The 25,123-nt window shown below is 38.0% G+C and overlaps 1 protein-coding gene and 1 long non-coding RNA gene across 11 annotated transcripts in view; one reads left to right on the plus strand and one right to left on the minus strand.

The window, feature by feature from the left end:
• Positions 1 to 25,123, minus strand: part of LOC144379288 (uncharacterized) — a 1,054,371-nt gene that overhangs the window by 288,797 nt on the left and 740,451 nt on the right. The gene's annotated exons all lie outside the window — the stretch shown is intronic.
• Positions 1 to 25,123, plus strand: part of RALGAPB (Ral GTPase activating protein non-catalytic subunit beta) — an 83,207-nt gene that overhangs the window by 12,567 nt on the left and 45,517 nt on the right. For 4 of the 8 annotated variants that reach the window (XM_078057179.1, XM_078057181.1, XM_036101582.2 and 1 more), the window contains exons 2-14: positions 54 to 269; positions 3,457 to 3,659; positions 8,551 to 8,714; positions 10,316 to 10,502; positions 13,673 to 13,804; positions 14,459 to 14,637; positions 16,088 to 16,236; positions 16,366 to 16,582; positions 18,805 to 18,840; positions 20,071 to 20,272; positions 23,087 to 23,254; positions 23,800 to 23,914; positions 24,298 to 24,445. In XM_078057179.1, coding sequence (XP_077913305.1) covers positions 84 to 269; positions 3,457 to 3,659; positions 8,551 to 8,714; positions 10,316 to 10,502; positions 13,673 to 13,804; positions 14,459 to 14,637; positions 16,088 to 16,236; positions 16,366 to 16,582; positions 18,805 to 18,840; positions 20,071 to 20,272; positions 23,087 to 23,254; positions 23,800 to 23,914; positions 24,298 to 24,445 — 2,086 coding nt within the window. In that variant the 5' untranslated portion in view covers positions 54 to 83. Of the gene's footprint in view, positions 1 to 53; positions 270 to 1,362; positions 1,493 to 3,456; positions 3,660 to 8,550; positions 8,715 to 10,315; positions 10,503 to 13,672; positions 13,805 to 14,458; positions 14,638 to 16,087; positions 16,237 to 16,365; positions 16,583 to 18,804; positions 18,841 to 20,070; positions 20,273 to 23,086; positions 23,255 to 23,799; positions 23,915 to 24,297; positions 24,446 to 25,123 lie in introns of those variants that run through there. The other 4 variants (XM_078057182.1, XM_036101588.2, XM_036101586.2 and 1 more) reach the window with 2 other exon arrangements.

Genomic DNA, 25,123 nt, shown 5'->3' on the forward strand with positions numbered 1-25,123 from the left:
TTTATTAATTTGCAACAGTGTAATTTAACAGTAATTCTGTTTTGTCTTTTCAGGTGCCATTTGGATAGTCCTTTAGCGGCACGATGTACTCTGAGTGGAGGTCACTGCATTTGGTGATTCAGAATGATCAGGGCCACACGAGTGTGCTGCACAGCTATCCAGAGAGCGTTGGGCGAGAGGTGGCAAATGCAGTGGTCCATCCCCTTGGGCAGGCCTTAGGTACCCCTTCAGTGGCTGGTAGTGAGAGTTTATTAAAAACTGACAAAGAAGTAAGTGTTTCTTCCTTTCATTCTACTGTGTGAAAACATAATTTTGTTACTGAAGAATTTATTTGACATTGTCCTTTTAATGGGTTTCTGTCCAATGGCAGTACAACTTTTTAAAATTTTGACCTTTGTTTGGGTTGAAGGTTGGGGCTGAGAGTTTGTGGGGGTCAAGGAATAGGTTGTACCATTGTGTTGCTGGCTCCTTACTAGCCAGACCCAACTCTCTACTTGAGCTGTGTGCCCAAGACAGAGGCTTAAGTGTCAGGCTCTTGCCTCTAAGCTCTGGGCCCAGTTTTCAGATTTTTATTCAGAGGTGTGTTCGGAAGGTCTTCATTGCTACTCCAGTATGGCCTCTAACTGAAGGCCTGTCTTGTGTCAAGTTTTCAGGCTTCACATATGCACTGAACTTGAGGCCCTCCTGTGTCTCCATGTCTGCCTATCCTTGCCTGACTCTCAGATTTAAGAGTGCTGCGGAGCAGCTAAGTGCATATGGCTATGAGCCCAAGTGGTTGGAATGGGGGTTGTGTTTGCTGTCCCTAAAGATAAGGGCTCCTAGAGTGGCTTGGCCTGGAGGTGGTCCTCTGGTCTTGGGTTCAGGTGACTGGGCTGAGGTGAAGTTTTCAGGGGCAGGTCATGAAGGGACCCTGATAATGGAGGGATACAGGAATTTGCTAATGTGATGTCTGGCTAAGATACGGGATTAGAACTTTGTCTCTGTACTTGAGGAATACAACCTTCAGACTTTGGGTTAACTTATTTTCCAGACCCACTTTTTCTCCCCCTTACTTTTTTTTTTTTTTTTTTTTAAAGATTTTATTTATTTGACAGAGAGAAAGACAGCGAGAGAGGGAACACAAGCAGGGGGAGTGGGAGAGGGAGAAGCAGGCTTCCCGCTGAGCAGGGAGCCCGATGCGGGGCTCGATCCCAGGACCCTGGGATCATGACCTGAGCCGAAGGCAGACGCTTAACGACTGAGCCACCCAGGCGCCCCTCCCCCTTACTTTTTGATTTCTTTCTGATGAAGGAGAGATTAGACTTAATCTACATGGAAGACTGGATACAAGACTAAAGCTTATAGCTCTAAAGGCAGTTTATTTACCCTCCACAGGCCATGGGTTGCTGGAGGATGAAGCCTCTCAGTCTGAGGAGCGTTTTTCTCTCTTCAGAGTACCTTAGCAGAGACTTACCCTGAGGACCAGCGCTTGGCCTGGTGCACTCTCCTCCTGGTGGGTCTGTGATCTTCTCCTGGGAAGAGAGGGCACATTAGTGGATAGAGGTGCTCTGCTGCACTCTTGTTCGTTCTCCTTCCCCACCCTTGATATGAGAGAATAGTCCTTGAATCCAGTGTCCTCTAGAATTATACAGTTGAACTATTATGGAGATATCACCAGAGATATTTTCTCCTTTGTCTTTTCATCTGACAATTACGGACTTGCAGTCCCTTTTAAAATCCTTTCTTATGCGTGGTTAAATTCCTCCCACCCTCCTATATTTGTCCCAGCTTCACTGTGGTGTTACAGCCTTTAAAGTTTATCACTGTTGTGGATAATATTGTATTATATTATCTATGTTACATTGTTGTTACATAATTTTACCCTTTGTAGTTGTTTTTGAGCTTAAAATTTTGTCTACATGTATTTATCTTATTAGATTCAGCTTTTGTTTTAAACTGCTGAAGTCTTTTTGAATCCTGAATTTCTATCTAACAAGTTAGCTGTCCATTTTAGCTTTGTGATGTCTACAGATGGTCAGCCTATAATCTGTTTTTCTGTCTTTTCCTAAGTTAAAAATCTCAGCAGGGCCTTTGGCATGCCACTGGGCACCTTCTTCAAGATGATCTTCGTGCATTAACCCACTGTGTTCTCTCATCTTGTTCTCAACCACTTATAAATCCAGCTATTCTACTTTCCTCTGGGCCATAGGTCTCCATCCTGTCCAAAGGATATCCCGCATCTGACCACATTTCTTGCTAAAACCCAGGTCCCCCTAGCCAGACAAGGCTATTGATAGTATGGTGAGAGTAGCTTCAGGTGTCTAGCTGGAAGACTAGGGCCCAAGTTTTCAGTTTTACCATTTCCACACCAGTGACTTGGGCCAAATTGCTTAATCTTCCTAAGTGTCATTTTTCTTATCTATAAAGTGACGATAGTGTACCCTCTCACACAGGGTTATTTTGATGGTTAGATGATATTTATGAAAGTTGCTTTGTAAATTGCCAGGGTTATGCAATTGTCCACTGCCTTCATAGTAACCTTGTTAGTAAAGGAATGAAGCTTGTCTGGCATGACTTGTTCTTTTTGAGTAGGCTGGTTCCTAGTGATCATGCTTCCATTTTGTAAGTGCTCACTGATCATCTACTTAGTAATTTTGTCCCACAGTTTCGTCTGGCATTCACTGAAACTTTCCAGTCTACAGTATCTGGAATATTGTTTCGTCCTCTTTTGTAAATTATGCTATTTTCCCTTTCTGCTCATATTGTATTCATTCTTCATGACTGCAGGCAATGGTTTGGCAGTTTCTTAGGCAAGTTCTCTCAGCCTCTATGATGTAATGCAGATGGGTCAAGAGGCTAGCACTCATTTAGTGCAGCTAAGTGCCTTGTTAAGATCTTACCCAGCTTAAGTCCCTTCTCACTTGTGTTTGTTCTTACCTTCCCATGTTAATTATTTTCTTTGGCAGAAAAAGTCACAGAATAAGAGTTGAGCAGTTAATATTCCTTCCTGTTGCTTGTTAATGTTGCATAATCTGGAAATGGAATATGATTGAATTTATGTGTATGATTTCCTAAATGACACACATACCTGTATACAAATTAAAAGAAGAAATATAGCTAAAATTTTCTATTTCTGTGCCTCCAGCCTCTAGGGAAAATCAAGATGGCACGTAATTGCTTTTTATTTCACATAGCAAACAATAATAATGTCTAATGGGTAAAAGCCAACATGGGCTTAATATTTAGAAATAAATAATTTATTTTCTTCTTAAATATTTTGCTTAGGAAATGTTGTCTGAGTATATTTTATCCATGGAAAGTGCATTCTTGAGAATAAATCTGATGATACATAGTTGAGATGAATATACTGTCACTTGAGAGGTTTTTGGTAATAAAAGAGGTAAATATTTTAAATCAGTCTACTGAAATATAGTAGGGATGTGTGATAATTCTGTATGTATATTTTCTTTTGTTTAGGTGAAATGGACGATGGAAGTAATTTGCTATGGACTGACCCTTCCATTGGATGGAGAGACTGTAAAATATTGTGTTGATGTATATACAGACTGGATTATGGCTCTAGTATTGCCGAAAGATTCTATTCCATTGCCAGTTATTAAAGAGCCTAATCTATATGTTCAAAGTATACTAAAACACCTGCAAAATCTTTTTGTACCAAGGTAAGCTATACCTGTCTGTCTGGCCTGTTATCAGGATCATAATAAAATATTCATAAATGTTACTTTTTTGTATTAATAGGAGCTGATTTCATTGTTAGTCTTTTGAAAAGTAACTTTCATTACTGTTCAAAGAATGTATTAATATGAATGATAAGAGAGATGGGCTTATATAATGTTTACTAAGTTTTGTTTTTTTTTTTTAAGATTTTATTTATTTTTTGACAGAGAGACAGTGAGAGAGGGAACTCAAGCAGGGGGAGTGGGAGAGGGAGAAGCAGGCTTCCTGCTGAGCAGGGAGCCTGATGCAGGCTCGATCCCAGGACCCTGGGACCATGAACTGAGCCGAAGGCAGACGCTTAACGACTGAGCCACCCAGGCGCCCCTTACTAAGTGTTTTTAACAAGTATGTGTTCATTAAAGGCTTTTGGTTTCCTTTCTAAGATCTGATAGCTGTTAGATATTAAAATGCTATGACACCTTTCCCCTCCATTCAAAAAACATACTTTTGCCTATCATAATTCTTTTCTAGGCACCTAAGCGTTTACCTTAAAATGAATCTTTCCTATGAGAGAATGAAGACATTGAAGTAAGCAGACTTGAAATTATGGGCAAATTCATAGTAGGCCAAAAGATTATGTTAACAGTTTGTTACTGATTTTTTTTCTCCTATCTTCTAAGACAAAGATCTTAAATATCATAATATGTGATAAGTACCTTATTTGGGCTTAAAATTTTTTTTCCAGGGGCACCTGGGTGGCTCAGTCAGTTAAGTGTCAGCCTTCAGCTCAGGTCATGATCTCAGGGTCCTGGGATCAAGCCCGCTCAGCAGGGAGTCTGTTTCTCCCTCTCCCCTGCTTGTGCTTTCCCCGTGTTGCACTCTCTCTCTCAGATAAATAAATCTTTAAAAAAAATTTTTTTTTCCAATTCTAAAAGATTATATGTCATTGTAAAGAGTTTGGGAAATAGAGAAAATAATGGAGAAGAAAGCATTAATTAGTTTCTTATCCATTCATGAGGATTTCCTTTAAGAAAAACCTGTCTTTAGCGATTTCCTAATATCTTTGAAAGAGGCAAAGAGGCTTCCTTTTGGAAAAGTTCTTGTTACAGCTTTTTCTTTATCAGCTGGTGAGGGACTTTGAATCATCCAAAAACCACTCGATAAATTTTAACTTTTTAAATTTAGAAGGAAGTTTACTTTGGGGGCACCTGGCTGGCTCAGTCGGTAGAGCATGCAACTCTTGATCTCAGGGTCGTGAGTTCGAGCCCCGCATGTGGCATAGAGTTTACTTAAAAAAATTATTTTTTAAAAATTTTATTTATTTATTAGTTAGTGAGAGAGAGTGAGAGAGAGCATGAGCAGAGGGGAGGGGCAGAGGGAGAGGGACAAGCAGACTCCCCACTGAGCAGGGAGCCTAGCTCAGGGCTGGATTCCAGGATCCCGGGATCATGACCTAAGTTGAAGGCAGATGCTTAACTGACTGAGCCACCTAGGTGTCCCCCCCAAAAAAAATTTTTTTAAAGAGTTTTAGAAGATTACTTTGTAAAATTTGAATTAAACAAAAATCTCATTGAGGGGCACCTGGGTGGCTCTGTCGTTGGGCATCTGCCTTCAGCTCGGGTCATGATCCCAGGGTCCTGGGATTGGGCCCCACATCGGGCTCCCTGCTCTGCGGGAAGCCTGCTTCTCCCTCTCCCACTCCCCGTGCTTGTGCTTCCTTTCTCGCTGTGTCTCTCTCCGTCAAATAAATAAATAAAATCTTTAAAAAAAAAAAAAAAAAAATCTCATTGAGAACTGTGATGTGTAGGACCAAGTATAAACTCCTTGCCTTCTGTGAAATGCTGGCTATAATCTAGCCAGATTATCTGCTGCTAATTCTGCATGAGCCCTGCTCATTGGTCAGACTCATAAATTATACATTCCCTTAAGACTCCTTACTGATTTTCCACATCTTCACCTGCCCTTTTGTCTTTTTCTTCCTCTTCTCCCTCTCCTAGTTGTCCACATCTCACTTTTGTTGGTTCATCTTAAATCCTGCCTTATAAAAAGAAGCCTTACTTGACCATCCCGACCCACAGTGATCATACCTTTTCTGAACCAGTGTGTTACTTCCTGTGTCACTCTTTTATGTCTTCACTGTTTTATTGTTTATCTTTTAAAATGTGTGTGTCTCATTTCCCCAGCTAACCATCTGGAAGGCAAGAATTAGGTTGTACATATTTTGGGCTTCCACAGTACCTGGTGCAGTCCTTACATTACTTTAGGTGTGAATTAAATATTAGTTGCTTATTATTTATTGATTTCAAATAGAAGTAGTAATAGGAAGTAGTTGGCCATGATTAGCATATTATTTGTGTCTAAGCAGGCTCTTCTAAAATGGTGTAATAGTTTTAATGCTTTTGTCACTCCATGTAGGAGACTAATTTACTGGCCTTTTTCCTTGGGCATGGGACAGTTTGATGAGTAGTATTGTCACTGTGTTTCTTTCCTTTTTGTACTCTTACCACCTCTCCATGCTCAATTCATTTGTATTGATAAAAAATATCAATGGCATTTGAGTTAATTGGGCTTTTGCTTTTTTTCCCTTTTGAGAACATGAGTACCTTGTTCATTAGCTTGTTTTCTCAAGAGTGTGTGTGCATTCTTTGGAGAGGATATTGAACTGAGTACTAGAGTTCTCCTGGCCAGCAGTGTCTTAGGGAGCTGAATATTTTCAGTGCTAAGTATTGGGAGGTATGATCTCCTCTCCCTTTATTGGAAGTATCAGGGTTTTTTGTTTTTTTTTTATAATTCAGATCACAAAATTGTCATCAAGTTTACTTAGTTGTTTTTATAAAAAGTGACACTCAGAAGAAACTTTTTACCACTTTGCTAGAGATAAGTCGGGGGTAACCTTTCTCTTTTTGCCTATCAGTTTGATCTCCTTTTTATTTGCATAATGGAATGAAGAGTGAATCATCTTTTAAAATCGATTAGGTTTTCATTGCTCAAATATAATGTAGTTTAAAAAATGTAATATTCTTCTAAAGCAGTGGTTGGCAAACTTTTTTGATAAAGACCCAGATAGTAAATTTGTGGGCTATATGGTGTCCTAACTACTCAACTCTGCTGATGTAGAGAAAGCAGCCATAGATAATGTATAAATGAATGAGCATGGCAGTGTTCCAATAAAATTTCAACAAAAACAGGTGGCAGTACAGATTTGACCCATGGGCTATAGTTCACCAGCCCTTGTTCTAAGAACAGTTTTTCTGAAGATCATAAGTTCTTTTTGAAAATATTGGGGGGGCAACTGGGTGGCTCAGTCGTTAAGCGTCTGCCTTCGGCTCAGGTTGTTGGGAAAGGAAAATCTCTGTAGACCTTTCTGTTTATTTTTTAGTAAAGATGATCTTGTTTCTCTTAGCTTTAGAAACTTGGACACTGCTCCTGAATTTAGGTCTTCATAGTGAGGCTACAGTTACCTACAGAGCAGATGTTTCCTTTTGTACTAGCAGACAGGTACCTGGAAATAGTGGGTAGGCCTAGGTTACTGGCTTGGAGTCTTATCGCTAGCTTGGAAGAGTGTCAACCCCAGAGCTATTCTTATTTCTTATTCTGGTCTTCTTGTATGGCTAGATGAGATTTGGGGCTATTACATAGTTTTGTACTGTTCTTCAAGTAGCCAGAGCAACAGACACAAACTTGAGACTCATGGCTTCACATGAACTGGATTCACTGCCAGCTGAACATGGGACGTCTCCCTGCTCTTTGGGGGTCTTTGTCTTTCCTAGGTGAATGTCTCATTTTACTCTTGGTAGGACTTCTTTAGGAAAAACTTACTGGTGTCATTTGTTTGCAACTTTAGGATAAGTGTCTGGTTTTCTGGGCCATGGCCCAGAATCTGAGAATCTTCTATCCTCAGGTTGGGGTGGGAGTGGTAAGGCCACTCACTTCATTTTCTGAATTTTTTGAGGAAGCTCTGTTTTATCAGTTCTTTGTGACATAAGTCATAATATAGAAACTTGTCCTCGAGATTTATTTCAGTAATATTAGTTACTTGTCTTAGGTTTCACATAGGAGGTCTGGAGGCCAACTCATCACTCGTTTATGCAGTGAGTTTCCTAATATTCTCAAAATTCTCAGGTGGTCCACTTTGGAAAGTAGGGATAAGGGGCTGGGGCTTGGACCTCTTTCTTCAACTCTAGCTCCAATACTTTGATCTATTTTATTCTCTTGAGAAAAAATGGTCCTGTGGACTAAAGAGAGTTATAAAACTTTTTTCTAGGGTATCTTGGGAACCATTGGAACCCCCATCTTAGGTTAAGTTGCCTTTTTTATTAGAACAGCAGTAGCAGGGTGCTCATTTCTGAGGCAGTTGCCTCCATACCTCATCAGTTTCAGGGACCTGTGAGGATATTCCATTGGGTCTATAGGCTCTTCTCTAGCAGACATTAGCTTCAAAGGGACTGTGACCACCATAAATTCACATTCTAAATTCTCGTGAATGTGTGTTTAAAAAATTTTAAAAAGAATACAAAGGCCATTCTGCTTCCTTGTGAGCAACAGAAGGGGCTGTGGGTATTTACTCATTCACTCAGCAGAAAATGGTGTGCCTGTTATGTGTCAGGCACATTTTAGACTTAGAAAATCCAGAGGTGAAGCTTACATTCTACTGTTCCCCCCTGTCCCCAGGAGCTTTTCAAGCTCTCATAGGAATGGTAGGTTGAGATCCCAGAATGCCAAACTGTATGGTGGCAAAATATCTTTGAAATGAAGAGGCTGCACCTTGTCCTGTCCTCTGATGCTCTTAGGGAGTGTCATTGGACCATTGCTGGCTGTGTCCGTAAGTCGCCTGTCCTCAAGCCTTTGCTTTCTCTCCTCAAGGCTTGTCAGTGATATGTCTGTCTTCTTCAGACAGGAACAGGGCTCCAGTCAGATCCGACTATGCTTACAGGTCCTGAGAGCCATTCAGAAACTGGCCCGTGAGTCATCCATCATGGCACGAGAAACGTGGGAAGTCTTACTGTTGTTTCTTCTGCAGATTAATGACATACTTCTAGCCCCACCAACTGTTCAAGGTCTGTTTATGTTTTTTCTAATTTATTTCTGAGCTCTGGATACAGTTCACTTTAAACTCAATGAGTAGTAGACTCATTAGGGATTTACAGTTTGGCATGACATTTGACAAACCAAGGTTAACAGGTCTTAGAATGGAAGCCCTGAAGTTATTTTACTTTCAGTGATGATTTTGCTAATGTAGGGAGAGACTCAGTGTGTTAATGCATATTTGATAATGGTAGGAACAGTAGGTTTTGTTTAGTCTATTAAGATAGAGCCTATATAAGAAACAACTAACTGAAGTAGAACCTGTAAGTCCTGTACCTGATTACAAAGTGGTTATCAAAGTAGACGCTGAAAACTTGACAGCTGCAGAAGATATTTTGTTCAGCAAATGAAACATACAAAATCTTAAGGGTTCTATTTGGAGATATGACAGTATGCCACTCATTACCTTGTCATTAAGAAGCCTCCAGTTTTATGCCTTCAGAATGTATTTTAGAGGCCCCGCTGTGTATGTTACAGCACAGTGTACACAAATTGTAAGCTGATATTCTAGTTCTAGGTTCCCTTGTTGCCTATTCATCTGTGTAGTCTCTTACTACAGACATGCAAGTGTGCACTTGTGATCTCACACAAATGCAGTGTCCAGGAAGGTATCTAAAGGAAATCACAGAATTCCACTGTTGAAAGTGAGTCCATAGTAGGAATACCTTGTCTGTTATGATAGCTAGCCAGTCATTGACTCATTAGCTCTTTGGTACACAGTCTCCATGCCAGGGATCTCAGCAGCTCAACGCAGGCAGTTTCTCCCCTTCTGGGGCTCATTGTTGAAACTTCATTTTTGCTTATTTGAAATATGCATCCTTATAACTTTTCCTACTAATCCCAAGTTTGCCTTGTGGAGCTATGCAGAGCACAGACTACTGCTTTTCTCCCTAGTTCCAGGGCTCAGAGCAGAGGAACAGGTCTGTTTTTCATGGTTGAGGCTCTGTCCTGCACAGCACCGGTCCTTTTGCTCCCTTCTTTGTCTCCCTGTCCCCGAAGGGTAGCTTTCAAACACCTGAAAGTTTTACAACAAAGGTTGGAGGTAGAAAGACCTGAGTATTTATTTGCTCTGATTCCTTCACTTACTGACTTTGTAAACTCGGAGGTTACTTAAATTTTCTCATCTAAGTTTTCTCTTCTTCAAAATGTGTTTAATTGATAATTGGTAAAAGATATAAATATCTATCTTGCAGAATTAATGTGAGGAATACGTGAGGTCATGTGCATAAACCATTCAGCACAGAAACTGACCCAGTAGTCACACATCCTAGACATTCGTCCTTCCCCTTCTCCTCTGTGTCTGTCCCACTTGCTGGAAGATAAAGATCTTTGATAAGAACCAAGCAGGGCGACTTGAAAACTTGATAAATGATAATTGGTTGATGTAGTCATGATTTTCTTCATAGGAGCTCCTAAGAATAGTTTCTCATTCCTACTTAATAAGTGGCTATTTAAAAGTCAGAACTTAACATTGCAGTTACTTTGATTTTTTGACCACTTATCCTGAATCAATGAATTAAAGGTTTTTCTTTAAAAATAAGTATGCCAAAGATGTTTTCTTTTTGTTGGTAAGGTGGCATTGCTGAGAATCTAGCAGAGAAGTTGATTGGTGTTCTCTTTGAGGTTTGGTTACTAGCTTGTACTCGGTGCTTCCCAACACCACCTTACTGGAAAACAGCCAAGGAGATGGTGGCAAACTGGAGGCACCACCCGGCAGTGGTGGAGCAGTGGAGCAAGGTCACCTGTGCGCTCACTTCAAGGTAGGTCACTCTCATTGACTTGCCTGCCTTCATCTACCTGGTCTAAGGCAGCTTCCTCCTAGTTCCATGTCTTCCTGGAATTCACGGAATATGTTGTGAGAAGCCTGTATCCTGTGTCTGTTATTACTTGCATTTTAGGTGCAGGAGCAAGCCACTTCTTAAATATGGATATAGCAGTTTGGCTACTGCCTGGCAAATTTAAAACCTTTCAGATTAAGCAAGTATGGAGAAGCAGTATGGAGAAGAATTCTGTACCCTGCCTCCCTTGCCAAAATCCCATTCTTAATCTGATTACTAAAATACCACGATTATTATTTTAAAAAAACCATAGAGGGGCGCCTGGGTGGCTCAGTTGTTAGGAGTCTGCCTTGGGCTCAGGTCATGATCCCAGGGTCCTGGGATCTAGCCCCGCATTGGGCTCCCTGCTCAGTAGGGAGTCTGGTCTCCCTCTCCCACTCCCCCTGCTTGTGTTCCCTCTCTCGCTGTGTCTCTGTCAAATAAATAAATAAAATCTTTTAAAAAATAAAAATAAAAGAAAATGTGTTCTCTCTCTGGCTCTCTCTCTCTCTGTCAAAATAAATAAATAAAATCTAAAAAAAAGAAAAAAAAGAAACAAAGGAGACCTAACCATATCAAAAGTACACCATGTCACTATTTGATCCTAGGTTTAAAACAAAAAAAATAAAAATAAAAATAAAAAAATAAAAGAAAATGAAAAACCATAGAAAGGTATGAAAAAAGTTAAGTTCACTAGAAATCCTATTATATATATTTATACATAATTTTACAGAAATGAGACCATCCTATAATGTGCTATATTATAACACAAGTAGGTAGTTTGTTATAATTTTACCTTTTTTACCATTTATATGTAATGTGAGTAAACTTTAGACTTTATTTTTTTTCAGACTTGTTTTTTCATTTCAATTCTACATATTTTTTTCCCTACAGATTTTATTTATTTATTTGAGAGAGAGTAGAGAGAGAGCACAAGAGCAAGGTGAGGGGCAGAGGGAGAAGCAGACTCCCCGCTGACCAGGGAGCCTGATGCAGGGCTTGATCCCAGGACCCCAGAATCATGACCTGAGCTGAAGGCAGATACTTAACCGACTGAGCCACCCAGGCGCCCTCAACTCTACATATTTTAATATGTAACTCTAAAAGATGAGGATTCTTTTTAAAACATAATGATGGTACAATTATACCTAAAAAATTTTAACAGTTCTTTAATATCAGTTAGCCATTCAGTGTTTAAATTTCCCTTGCATGCCTCCTTTTTTTTTTCTTTTTATGGTTGATTCCATTGAATCAAAACAAGCAAGGTTCTTAAGCCTATCTTAAAACTGTAGGTTCCTACTCTCTCATTTTTATTTCTTTGGGGTTTTTGTTGTTGAAGAAACTGGGTTGTTTGTCTTAGAGTGCTTCCACATTCTGAATTTTTCTGATTATGTGCTAGTTGTGTTAATGTTTCTCTGTCCTCTGTGTTTCCTGTCAGCTGGCATTTAGATCTAGACACTTGATCTGATTTAAATTTGTTGAGGGGAGAGCAGTGTGAAGGCAGGAACAAATAACTTATAGGTAGCATTATGTATCAGAAGGTAGACTGGTCTTTTTCTGAGTTAATGAAATGTTTATGTTTATGTCTTTATCACTATTTAAGGTAAAAAAAAATGGAAGTTTTGGAATATTCTTTTTATTGTTATAGTGAATGTCAAAATTATAAATCTATATTTAAATAATACTTAATTGAGTTTAAATGAAAAATAAAGGAAAAAAAACGAAACAAACAAAAATTTTTAGCAACCAAAAAAAATAGTCATCTAAATAATACCTGTATCATGTTAAATAAATCAACTAATTTCTGCTCCAAAAAAATAAATAATACTTCTTTTTATCTTGATTATAAAAGCAATACATTCTTAAAATAGAAAATTTGGAAGATACAGGGAAAAATATCCATCACTTACAGATAACCAGTGTTGTTAACATTTTAATGTATTTTTTCCATTTCTCTTTATTAAAAAAAATTGAGATTATTCTATATAGTATTGTTATCTGTTTTTTTAATTTGATTCTTGTCCCATTAATTACAAGTGCCTTTTCCATTCTTAAATCTCGAGATCATATTTTTAATGCCTTTGTAGCTTTTCATTATATAAATGAAATTATAATTTATTTAATAATTTAATTGTTTAGACATTTATGTTCTTTAAAAATGTTGATATGAATACTTTATACAAAGTCTGTGTGTATTCTGGTTATTTCAGTAAGATGTAATTTCTAGATATAAGATGATTGAGTCAAACGGCTTCTGGTTATTTCAGTAAGATGTAATTTCTAGATATAAGATGATTGAGTCAAAGTTTAAATACGTTTGGAATAGTACTATTAAATTAAGTAATTGAATTTTTGAATTACTTTTAAGGTACACTATAAACTCTGAACTTCATGCAAGTTATATAGCAGTTATGGATAAATTACAGCTTAGTTGTGTTGAAGGAGTTTGCAGTGGCATGAATCTTTTAAAAGTAATTTAAATAACAATTTATTTATATTATAATTATATAACTATATAAACATCAGTTTCATATTATATGATTATACAATTTACTCATGTTATTTGCAATTATTCGTAAATAAAAATTTAAAAATAATTCATAATTTGTAATTTGATAATATATGATTTGTAATTTTATAAATTATGAAATTATATCACATATAATTTTATATACTACATATTATATATTAAAAAGCTATTATATAAAGTGTAAGATCATAATGTGATACATATCTAATGTATAACATTATATATATAGTTTTATAAATTATAGATACATTTATAATATAAATTATATAACAAAATATAAATAGGTATGTAACTAAATAAATAATTTTTAAAACAAATACATTATTCAAATGTTGAAACATTTTTTTTAATCTTACAAAACTGGAAATCCCCTTATAGTTTGTTTCTTATCAACAAGCGTTTTCATTTATCTTGATATTCACTTCCGTGAGGTATAATACACATCATCTATTTTCTCTTGTATTTCTGTTATCATATTTTAATACTTAGTATTTTAATACTTAATACGTATTTTAATACTTTAATATATTTTTCATTCTGCTAAGAAAGGAACTTGGTATTATGCATTTTTTTTGTATTTCAGATTGCTACGCTTTACATATGGTCCTTCATTTCCTCCATTTAAAGTTCCTGATGAAGATGCCAGTCTGATCCCTCCTGAAATGGATAACGAGTGTGTAGCACAGACGTGGTTTCGCTTCTTACATATGTTAAGGTACTATTATTTAGTATCGTGTGTGCTCTTTCCCTGGTGTCTTAGGGCAGGAACCATGCTGTAACTTTCGTGTTGGTGCTCAGTGTGTGACGGCTAAGTACAGCCCTCAGATGGAGCCACGTTGGACGACAGGCCCATCTACATCATTGCCTCCTGCTCTCCCTGTCCCAGCAGAGTCAGGCTGCCCTCAGCTGCGCTCAGTCTGCAGTCTCTAGAAGCTTGTCCCCTGTGGTACATGTAACATTTGTTCTCATGCCTATTGCTGCAGGCTTGATATTATCTCTCCCAGGACCTGCTCTCTCTTTATAGTAATTCTGTTCAGTTCAGTTTTATTGCTTCTTACTTTTCTCTCTACTAGCTACATCCTTGTGTCCTGTGGAACTTTTGTTCTGTTGCATACTGCCCTAATTCTTAAACCATTTTCTCTCCATATCTTCTCATTCTGGTTTGACTGGCCTCATTTTTCTGTTTGTGTTTCTAAATTACCCTTTTTATAAATTAGGGATGTTAACTATTCTCTTTTTTCCCAGTTTGTGTTTTTCATCTTTCAGTGATTTCAGTTTTCTTAAAATGTCTTTCTATGATCATTTTCTATTTTCCTTTAAAATTAGAAAGCCTTTCTGTGTAATTAATTCTTTTTCTCTTTTTTGATAGTAATCCCGTGGATTTGAGTAACCCAGCCATTATAAGCTCAACTCCCAAATTTCAGGAACAGTTCTTAAATGTGAGCGGAATGCCACAAGAATTGAATCAGTATCCCTGCCTTAAACATCTGCCTCAAATATTTTTTCGTGCCATGCGTGGAATCAGCTGTCTGGTGGATGCATTCTTAGGTGAATTTTGTGTATGTTGCTAAATGTTTGGAGACCTACATGTAGATAGCTCTAGAGTATAGATTTAGAAACTTATGGAAAGCCCAAAGAAAAAGATGAATAGATTTGATTACAAATGACAAAGAAGGAAGAATTATTTGCAACAAATGTAATAGTTGAAGGCTTTCGTTGTCTTTATATAAATAGATCAAAATATGTTAAGAAAAAGAATAAGACTTGGTAGATAAATGGACAAAGGATATGAATAAATGATTTGCAGAATCCAAGAAAATACAGATTAAAATACATTAGGTATCAATTTTTTGTGTGTCACTGGGAAGCAGATTAGACCTTTTGTGAACCACTGTTTTATTTTATTTTATTTTTTAAAGATTTTATTTATTTATTTGACAGAGAGAGAGATAGCGAGAGAGGGAACACAAGCAGGGGGAGGGGGAGAGGGAGAAGCAGGCCTCCCGCGGAGCTGGGAGCCCGATGTGGGACTCGATCCCAGGACCCTGGGATCATGACCTGAGCCGAAGGCAGACGCTTAACGACTGAGCCACCCAGGCGTCCCGTGAACCACTGTTTTAAACCATTTTGGGGCAACTGAGTGGCTCAGTCAGGTAAGTGTCTGCCTTCGGCTCAGGTCATGATCCCAGGGTCCTAGGATCGAGCCCCGTATTGGGCTCCCTGCTCAGTTGGGGGCCTGCTTCTCCCTCTCCCTCTGCCTGCTGCTCCCCTTGCTTGTGCGCTCACTCTCTGTCTCTCTCAAATAAATAAAATCTTTAAATAAAAAACCCATTTTTCACATTTTAGGAATATGAAAAGTCTACTTTTAACCTACCGAAAGGCATTGATATTTAATATCTATTTTTTCTAAAACATTTATTATGTGCACTTGTTAATACATTACGTAGGTAATATATTATTCAAATTAAGTTTGGCCACATAACAACCAAAAATACCAGTGGTTTGAACAAGGTAGTTCATTTTCACATATGGTAAGGCCAGGGCTAGGCAGGATAGGGCTGCTATAGCTATTCCATTGTTGTAAGGGACCCAAGGCCCTTCTATCTTGTGGCTCTTTGTGTACTCTCTCATGGGCCGTGATGGTTAAATGAGTTCCAACCATCCTGTTCAGGAATTAGGAAGGGAGGAGAGTCTGTACTTGATTGGTCTTTTTAAGATTTCTTGGAATACCCACCCAACAATCACCCACTTCTCTATGGTCAGAACATGGCCACATCGAGCTGTAAGGGAGGCTAGAATATGTAGTTGTGTATTTGGGGTAGCCATGTCCAGCTAAAGTTTGTGTTCTGTAACTCAGGAGGAAAGAACGAATAGATACTGGGAGGCAGCTAGCAGCGTCTGCTGTAGTCTGTCCTGAGCCTTCACTGGTGTTGAGGCAGATTTTCTAACCACATGTTTGAAACTATGAAGAATAACTCCATTTGTTTTTTTCTTAAAGGCATTTCTAGACCCCGATCAGACAGTGCTCCTCCAACACCCGTGAATAGATTAAGTATGCCTCAGAGCACTGCTGTCAATACCACCCCACCACATAACCGGAGGCACCGGGCTGTTACTGTGAATAAGGCCACCATGAAGACAAGCACAGTAAGAGTTTTCGTCTCCATTATTATGCTGTATAAAGTTGACTTTTTAATCTGCCAACATTTTAGAAAAGTCCTGCTGTTTTCTCAAACTTTTCTTGAGTGTGGATATATTCTTGTACTCCTCTCACAGGTTAGTACTGCTCATGCCTCGAAAGTTCAGCACCAGACATCCTCCACCTCTCCTCTGTCAAGTCCCAATCAGACTAGTTCTGAACCCCGGCCACTGCCTGCCCCTCGGAGACCAAAGGTTAACAGCATCTTGAATCTCTTTGGATCATGGTTATTTGATGCAGCATTTGTTCACTGTAAACTCCATAATGGGATAAACAGAGACAGCAGCATGACTGGTAAATATTGCTCAAGAAATATGTTATCACTTTTTTCTTTTCTTTTTTTTTCTTTTTAATCTTTCCTACCTGCAAGATTAATATGTATCTTAAAAAACTTTCTGTCTCTGACCAAGCAGTGTCTTGTGTTTAACCCCTTCCAGCTGCAGTAACAGAATTTGGAAGTTTTCCTACCTGTCCTTTTTATGTGTGTTCTATGAGGTTTGGCTTTTGTCTGGTTTTATTAGACACACTTCAGGTTAGCCACTTTTTGTTGAATCAAATTCCTTTCAGTAGGTGGCCGGAAGTTCCCTTCATGTCAGCCAGGATAATAATATTGATAGTAAGAATTAAAGATTTTGACCAGAAATTTATTCACAAGAAGTGTTTTCTTAGATGCTGACTGACAGCCATTCACTTATTAGTACATAAAATATTAGAAAATTTCTGCTTCATCAAAAACTCTTCTCAGGTTTTAGTCTAGAGAACTTTATTTCAGGGCACACTTTAAAAAATACCATTTGCTCTGGAACTAAATAAGACTGGTGGCGAATTAATAACTCAACCCTGATATCTTCATTTAGATTTTATTACAGAAATGACACTATTTAAATGAAATCTGATTGACTTGGAAGTAGTGGTGTAGCGTGCAGGATGGGAATGTGGGGTAGTGCAGAATGTACTGGATATTTATGACATGTCTTACAGAGAACAATGATCATGGATAGCATTTATTGAGCTGCAATGACTTTGTGCCCAGACACCATGTTATATGCACTAATGAATGTACTGGTCGTTTGGTAAGAAAGCACTTTTCCAACTGGGGTTAGATGTAGGTTGAGAGAAAAGGATGCCTAATTGCTTTAGTTCATGCATCTCTAGGGAGAATATTAGTTCCAAGGATTAAAACTAATATGATGACCATAAAGGTCTCTGCTTTCTCTCAGAAATGCATTCTTAATCATCTCAGAACTAAGGTCTATATGAGCATTATACATGTATAATCATTTTGGATGTCCTTACAAATCTTTTAAATAATTTAAAAAGGTGTGAATATTAAGATATTTTGGGGAGTATAATTTGAGATTGCATGTTTGAGTTTACAGATTCCTTTGTTTATTTTTTCAAATTCAGACACTTTATATTCTACCATTTCCATATTATATTTTATTTATAAGTTTGAAAGTAGTGCTTATGTATGGATAAGTAAATGTACTTATGACTAAATGAAAACTTTTAGAAAACCATTTTTGGCTTATATTTTCTTATGTTCATGTGCCTTATATTTTGAGTTTTCTGAACCATGTTTATATTTATTAATTTATATTGTATTTTCTAGAATGAATCAGTCATATTTTTAATTTTTATTTTTATTAAGGTGCAATTCTTACAATTGTAACTTTTGGGTATCAAGCTATTGACACTAAAATTACCCTGAATCCAGAATGGCTCAATCTCCTGCCTCCTTGGTGGGCTTGCTTAAAGGGAATATACAGATCTTCTCACTCTCTAGGGAGTTTGTAACAGCTTTGCTCACCCTCTTGTGCCAAAAGATGGATAATTCAGAAAATATGTGGGCAACCAATTTTTACTTTTAACTCTTAACATCTTCCTTGGTATGGAAAAGATAGAAGCTCCTCTTTCCCCTATTGTGTTTGGAGATGAGAAAGGCTGTTACATTACCCAGGAGATAGGAGGTGTCCTGGTATTTCACTGGGTTTGAGTGCTATTGGGTGCTGCTCTTGAAGTCGTGGGGGTGGGGTTGGAGGGGTGGGGGTGGAAGGTTCGGAAATACTAACACTGTTAGTCTGTTTTCTAAGTACTGGCTGCCATCAAGGAATTCTGCCATGCAGTTCACCTCTAACTTAAAATGTTTGCTTCTATGAACTGGTTAGCTCTAGACTGATGTGACATTACACTGTAGTTTGTGAAAGTAACATTGAGCTGGGAAGGGTTAATGAACTAAAATTTTAATGCACGTTATTGGCAGTTCAAAACCTCAATTCTTTGTAGTTGTGTAATTTTCTTTGTTCATTGTTTTGCATGATACAAAAATCATAATTTTGGATCTGAATGCACAATTTCCTGTTTTTGAACTAGCTTGTGGTATCATAAAGCTTTTAATCTAACTTTTAAAAAGCTAAAAAGCTTCTTAACTTATTGTAAAATTTCACCATCTTTAAAGTATTTTATAATTACTGCTGTCCTTTGATTTGTTTCCATTTATTTCTATTATCTTGCAGCATCTTTTATCCAAATTCTTCTTTCTTATAAATCTTGTAAGTAGGAACCAGAAGCTTCTCCTTAATTGCAGTCATGTTTTTATTTTTTTCATAATTCCATTAAAAAATTTGATTGTCATTGTCTCTTGTAGTTTTTGCACTTGGGAAGAAAAATACTTTTCTGTGTTTTGAATGGGGAAGATTGTTGGCAAAAGCAAATTAATCTGCCTGAATCAGTCCCATTATTTCTGTACACTAGTCTGGTCATGTCATGAATTCCAGGACTTTGCACTAACTGTGTTTTGGCTTTTTTATTTATTTTTTTTAAAGCTTTAAGCTTATTTTTATACAGATTTAGTGTTTGATTTGTATGCATTCTGCATGTAGTGTTTTTCAAATGTATTATTGCTGGATAGCTTTTTCAGGACTAAAAATGGCTCATGGGAAGTTGCATAAAGATTTATGCTTGACTCTGCATTCTATTAAAACTATTACAAAATAATTTAAACATTTCATGTAGAGTGATAAAAGATTTCAGAGTGATTATTCAATACACTGTGAAATCTTTTGTTAAAAATAAAAGCAACAAAAGCAACTTTCAAAGGGCTTCTGTTTCAGTGACAACGAATGACCATGATAATCTTTCTTACCAATCCAATTTTCTGATTTATCAACCTCAAGTTAGCTGCTGTCTGTGGTTGTTAAAATTCATTCTCATTTTGCTTGGTTGGGCGATTCTTTGGTGTGTGTTTTGGATTTGGGTGGGTGGTGGGAATGCTCTCTCTTCCTCCCTCCCCATTTCTCATCCTTACTTTGCCCTCTCCCTAAAGTATACAAACTGGCATGGGCTTGCCCATTCACTTATGATGTCTGTCTGGGGTAATGTGTAAATTGAAGTAGCTATTTTTCTTAATGTTTAAGCATCATTCTACAGGGGGAGGAAAAAGCAGAATAAATAATAGAAAAGCCAAATTCTTTTATTATATATCTGTATTGACATACAGATATATACACATGTACTCTGCTGATCAAAAATTTAGTTGAAAAATGTTTCTAGTAGAATCTATTAAACTGATAATACCAGTGTAAATTAATTGTTGCCATTTTCAAAGAAGATTTCAGAGAGCCCCTTTTTAAAAAAATAAGACGTAGTTGCCAAACAAAAGCATTATTGAATTCTATTTAAGTAAAATTTAATGACACCAACACTTGATCTTTGTGTCCAGGGTCCCATGAGCCTATTTGCATATTGACAAATATAATAAAATGCTCCTTTTCTCTCCTCAGCCATTACAACACAAGCTAGCATGGAGTTTCGACGGAAAGGGTCACAAATGTCCACAGACACCATGGTTTCCAATCCTATGTTTGATGCAAGTGAATTTCCTGATAACTATGAAGCAGGAAGAGCTGAGGCTTGTGGGACACTGTGTAGGATTTTTTGTAGCAAGAAGACTGGAGAAGAGATTCTGCCAGCTTATTTATCCAGGTCTTAGAATTTTTTCGTTTATTTTTCCATTTATATAGTTTTGATAGTGAAACTCTATTATAGCATGGCTTGGTAGGCTGAAGTGGTGATAAGTAAATTTTGGTCTGAAATACTTGCAAATGTCTGTAAGTAATTGGAATTTTTGCTTGAAATTCTTGCATTTTACCTGCCTCATCAAATTTGGTAAAGATCCTTAAGATGCTTTTTATTTTAGAAGTATTATTTATTTCATTATATTTTACTTTTATTAATGATGGAGAGATTTGGAAGGATCACATTACTTAAATAAATTTTTAGCACAGTATTAGGCACTATAAATGGTCCAGAAATGTTAGCTGTAAATCTGGTCTCTGAGGAGCTTATTTTCTCAAGTGAGCAAAGCCATGTACATAAGTAACAATGATCCAAAAAGTAATAGGAAGTTGGTAGGAGAGAGGCAGAGATCAAGTGCTGTGGGCATTCAGAAGCAGCAGCAGTATACACTTACCCCAGGGGTTCAGGAAAGAGTTCCAGAGGATGGGATGATTGTGCTGGACTTAAAAAGGATGGGTAGTGTTCAGCCTATGTTAGCAGGTTGGGTAGGGTCCTCTTATCCAAATCGGTGACTTCAGCCATCTTGGTGAATGGCTCTGGCAGCCATTTAGTTGCTCAGGCCAGAAACTAGGAGTCATTTTAGACTCTTCTCCCTCTTTATCTTTGGATGGTGAACATCTCCTGCCTTTCTGTTACTTAACCCTCTTTCTAATCTCTCCACTCTGTCCTCACCATGACACTTTAGACCTTGTCACTTTTTTCCTAAATTAATTTGTAGTGGCCTCCTATTTTTCTTGACTCTGTTTTGCTTTCCTGAACTGATCATTCACATAGCTGCTAAAGTGATCAACAAGAACATTTAGGTGTCTGTACCTGCTGGGTTCTCAGGAATGAAGATTAAGCTGAATCAGAGGGAACTGAGTGCAGAATCCTATAGGCCTGAAACAGAATGGTACATGCAGGCAGCTAATCAGGGGTATCTTAATAGGTTCTTGGCTTTAAGTAACAGGAAACTCCTCAATGTGATTTAAGCAAAAATGGTAATGACTTATGAGAAACTGTGCTATTTAATACATTCTAAGGTTAGGACATGCACCAGGGCCTCACAAAGGGCAGGGATGAGAAACTAGAAAGTGTTCAAGGAACAAAACAGCTTCCTTTCTGTTTCTCTATCTTCATGGTCTCCCATGCTTCATTCTTCTCTTCTCTGCAGATTATTTTCTTATATTCAGTATGCTTCTGAGTTCCCAAATTCCATGGCTTTGGTCTAGATGACCAGCGGGGCCAGTTAGCATTTCTGAAGCCTAATTTCAGATTCCTGGGAAAGAGGATCTGATTAATCAGGTGTCTTCCTTTGGTCTAGCCAGCAACAACTGTGAGGGTGGGTCACACAAAGTGCTGGAGCTCATCCCTTGTGGTGGGGGCATAGTCTCAGGAGGGAGACTATGGGTTGGGGAGATACCCCAAAGAGTAAATAGCAATAAGGGAGAAGGCTGTGATCGTGAGCTTTCTGTCTGGCCCCTAAGACTGGATGGGTGGGAGTACGACCAACTGAAAGAGCAGATTTGTTAGAGGACAAGTGATGAATTAGTTATGAAACTATTGAGTTTGAGATGCCTGTAGGATATTAATCAACAAATATTTAAGTTCCTACTGTGTGCCAGATACTGTGCATAGGAAGTACTGGAGTAATCAGTACAAATTATCAGTAATCAATAATTAGACATGACCTGCTTTCAGGTATCCAACACACTTTTGGTTAACAGATCTGGGGCTCACTTGAGAGGCATGGGCTAGAGATTGATTTGATTATATTCAGGAGCTTAAAACCAGGTTAGTGAGAGAGAGAGCTTATTAGAGAGTGGAGCTTGACAGCCTGATGGATACCAGTATAGGAGTCAGATGGAGTAAGAGGGTCTATTACAGAAAACATCTACAGAGGTCACAGAAGGAAAAGAAGAGAAGAAGGGAGTAATTAAAGGGTTGAATGCTTTAAAAAAGGCAGAGGAAGTTAAGACTTAGACATGTCTTCTGGATTGAGCAGTTGAGCGGCTGTTGGTTATTTGCTGACATGGTTTCAACTGATTCTAGGAGGAGAAGCTAGATTGCAGTGTGCTGAGTAGTGACCGGGAGGTGAGGAAGTTGTTTCCGAATAGGTTTGTGGAGAAAAGTGCCTCATGGTAGTAGAAGAGTTTACCGATATAGTTGCTCTTGAATGATGGAAGATCGAATACTTAGTTGATTGGGGGTTAGGAGAGGAGGCTAAAAGAAAGTGGGCTCAGGATTATTCCTAAAAGGAGTCTTACTCAGACTCACCTCCATGTCGTGGTAAATGCAGGGTTGAAAGGTTTCTTTCTTTCATTGTCGCCCCGGAAATGATGGGGAAAGAGAAAGCCACAACACACACTTTTTTTCTTCTTCAGGAATTGGGAAAGGTTGCAAAATTTTACTGGCATGGAATTCAGTTCACTAATTACTAATTACTCCAGTCATTTGTCTTGTTTTGGTGACTTCATTTGCAGGCACCTATAACTGAGTTGCAAGGCTTAACACTTCAAGAAGGTGTAATAGACATGAATCTTTTTTCTCTTTTCATTGGGAAAGATAATTTGGTTTTTAGTATATTTGCTTTTGAATTGTTCTAACTCTAGTAACACCTCTTAAAGGATAGAAGTAGTGAAGAATGGAAATAAGACTTTCAGATGACTGTGTAGAAAATATTAATAATTATGAAAACAATTGATCAGCAGTTTATTTAAAATTTTTTTCTTGCTTTCCTAGATTTTACATGCTTTTAATTCAAGGTTTGCAGATAAATGATTATGTGTGCCATCCTGTCTTGGCCAGCGTTATTCTAAACTCCCCTCCTTTGTTCTGCTGTGACTTGAAAGGGATTGATGTTGTGGTTCCTTACTTTATTTCAGCTCTTGAAACCATTTTGCCTGACAGGTAAGTTCTCACTCTGTACTAGCATATCACTTGTTGGGTTTGGCCTGGTCTGTTCTGATGCTTCCTCCCCAGTTTCCTTATTTATCCTGTGCAGTTGTCTTTATAGCCCAAGGGGACTCAGGTCACATTACATGAGCATAGAACATCCAGATATACCTCATCCCTGAATTCATTTAGTTCTAATTTGTCCTGGGCATGTTGAATCCTTTTTGGCCTGGTTTAGAGGGCTAAGAACAACCCCAGCCCAGAGGTCCTACTTTTATAGAGTAGATCATACATTTGAAATCAATCAGTCAGATTCTAGTTTAATTCTCTAACAGTTTAACGTAGAAATTCACACACATGCACAAATACACACAACCCCGCAGAATATAAACTCAGTGGAAAGTAGTTACTGCATTCTTTATGAAACCAAATCCAGTGCTTATATTGTGAAAAATTGACATAATGTATATTTGGCAATAGCTAAAAACAAGCTTTGGTTTGGAAATACCAATAGCTATTTCTTTTTTTCTTTCTTTCTTTCTTTTTTTTTTTTTTGGCAGAGAACTCTCAAAATTCAAAAGCTATGTAAATCCAACAGAATTGAGAAGATCTTCCATTAATATCCTCCTTTCTTTGTTGCCCCTCCCACATCATTTTGGCACAGTCAGATCTGAGGTAATGTTTTATTAAAGTTTTTTATATTCTATATTCTGTTTTGTGTGGTTAAATCTGTCACATTGTATTTTAAAAATGGAACATGAGCTTTTTAAAACTTTTCTCAGATTATTTCAGTCAAATTGACAAAGCTGATTTATTGTGGTATTTCTTCTTTCAGCCAGCCAGCATGCCTTGGTCTACTATTTCAGGTGGCGATAGCTAGTGATAGCTAATAATAACACATGTTGAGTGAGTTAGTGCCAGACTTAGCACAGGAGCTAATACTAGTCAGATTGAAAGCCTTGCTTGTTAGCCTGGTCTCTTTGTCCACTGTAGGAGTTGCCACATGGGCATAGTGCACCACAACAGTTGATGTTGAATATTATTTGTTTCTTCCGTAGGTGGTCCTGGAAGGGAAGTTTAGTAATGATGACAGCTCTTCATATGATAAACCAATAACTTTTTTGTCCCTGAAGTTGAGACTTGTGAATGTACTAATAGGTGCCTTGCAAACGGAAACGGACCCCAACAACACTCAAATGATACTAGGTTTGTGTTCACACATTTTTTTTTGTAAGTGAACCCACACACTGTTGACCCCAGGCATGCTTGGAAGGCAGGGGTCAGTGATGAAGCCTGAGCCGAATACAGCTCTACTTATTCTGAATCAGAGGCAGAATTTGTTTGCTTTTATATGTGAAAAAGTTTAAAGGGGTGAGATGAGGGAAGGGGAAAGCATTATAGTTGTTTAGGGGGTCATTTTTGCTTAGTTTTATTTGTGTTATTTTTCTCTTTTCCTCTTGCCTTTCCTCTCTCCTCCTGTCCCCTTACCCCCTCCTTCCTTTTCCCTCTCTCCTCTTTCCTTCCCTCCCTTACATCTGCGTTTTCCTCTGCCTCCTGCCCATTATGTCCATGGGGAAAAAATTTTGAGTTGGGTGTAAATCTGGAAGCTATGTCAGAACCCTACCAGAAGGAAACTGAGAAGTAGCTGTTGCTGTGCTTCCTTCCTTTTTCCTTAATGTTCTCTGTTGGTCTCCTGATCGTACTGATTCTCTGTTTTATTTTTTTTTAATTTTTTTAAAGATTTTATTTATTTATTTGACAGAGAGACAGCGAGAGGGAACAAAAGCAGGGGGAGTGGGAGAGGGAGAAGCAGGCTTCCCGTGGAGCAGGGAGCCCAATGTGGGGCTCGATCCCAGAATCCTGGGATCAAGACCTGAGCCGAAG

Source organism: Halichoerus grypus, chromosome 10, assembly GCF_964656455.1.
Source record: "Halichoerus grypus chromosome 10, mHalGry1.hap1.1, whole genome shotgun sequence".
NCBI lineage: Eukaryota > Metazoa > Chordata > Mammalia > Carnivora > Phocidae > Halichoerus > Halichoerus grypus.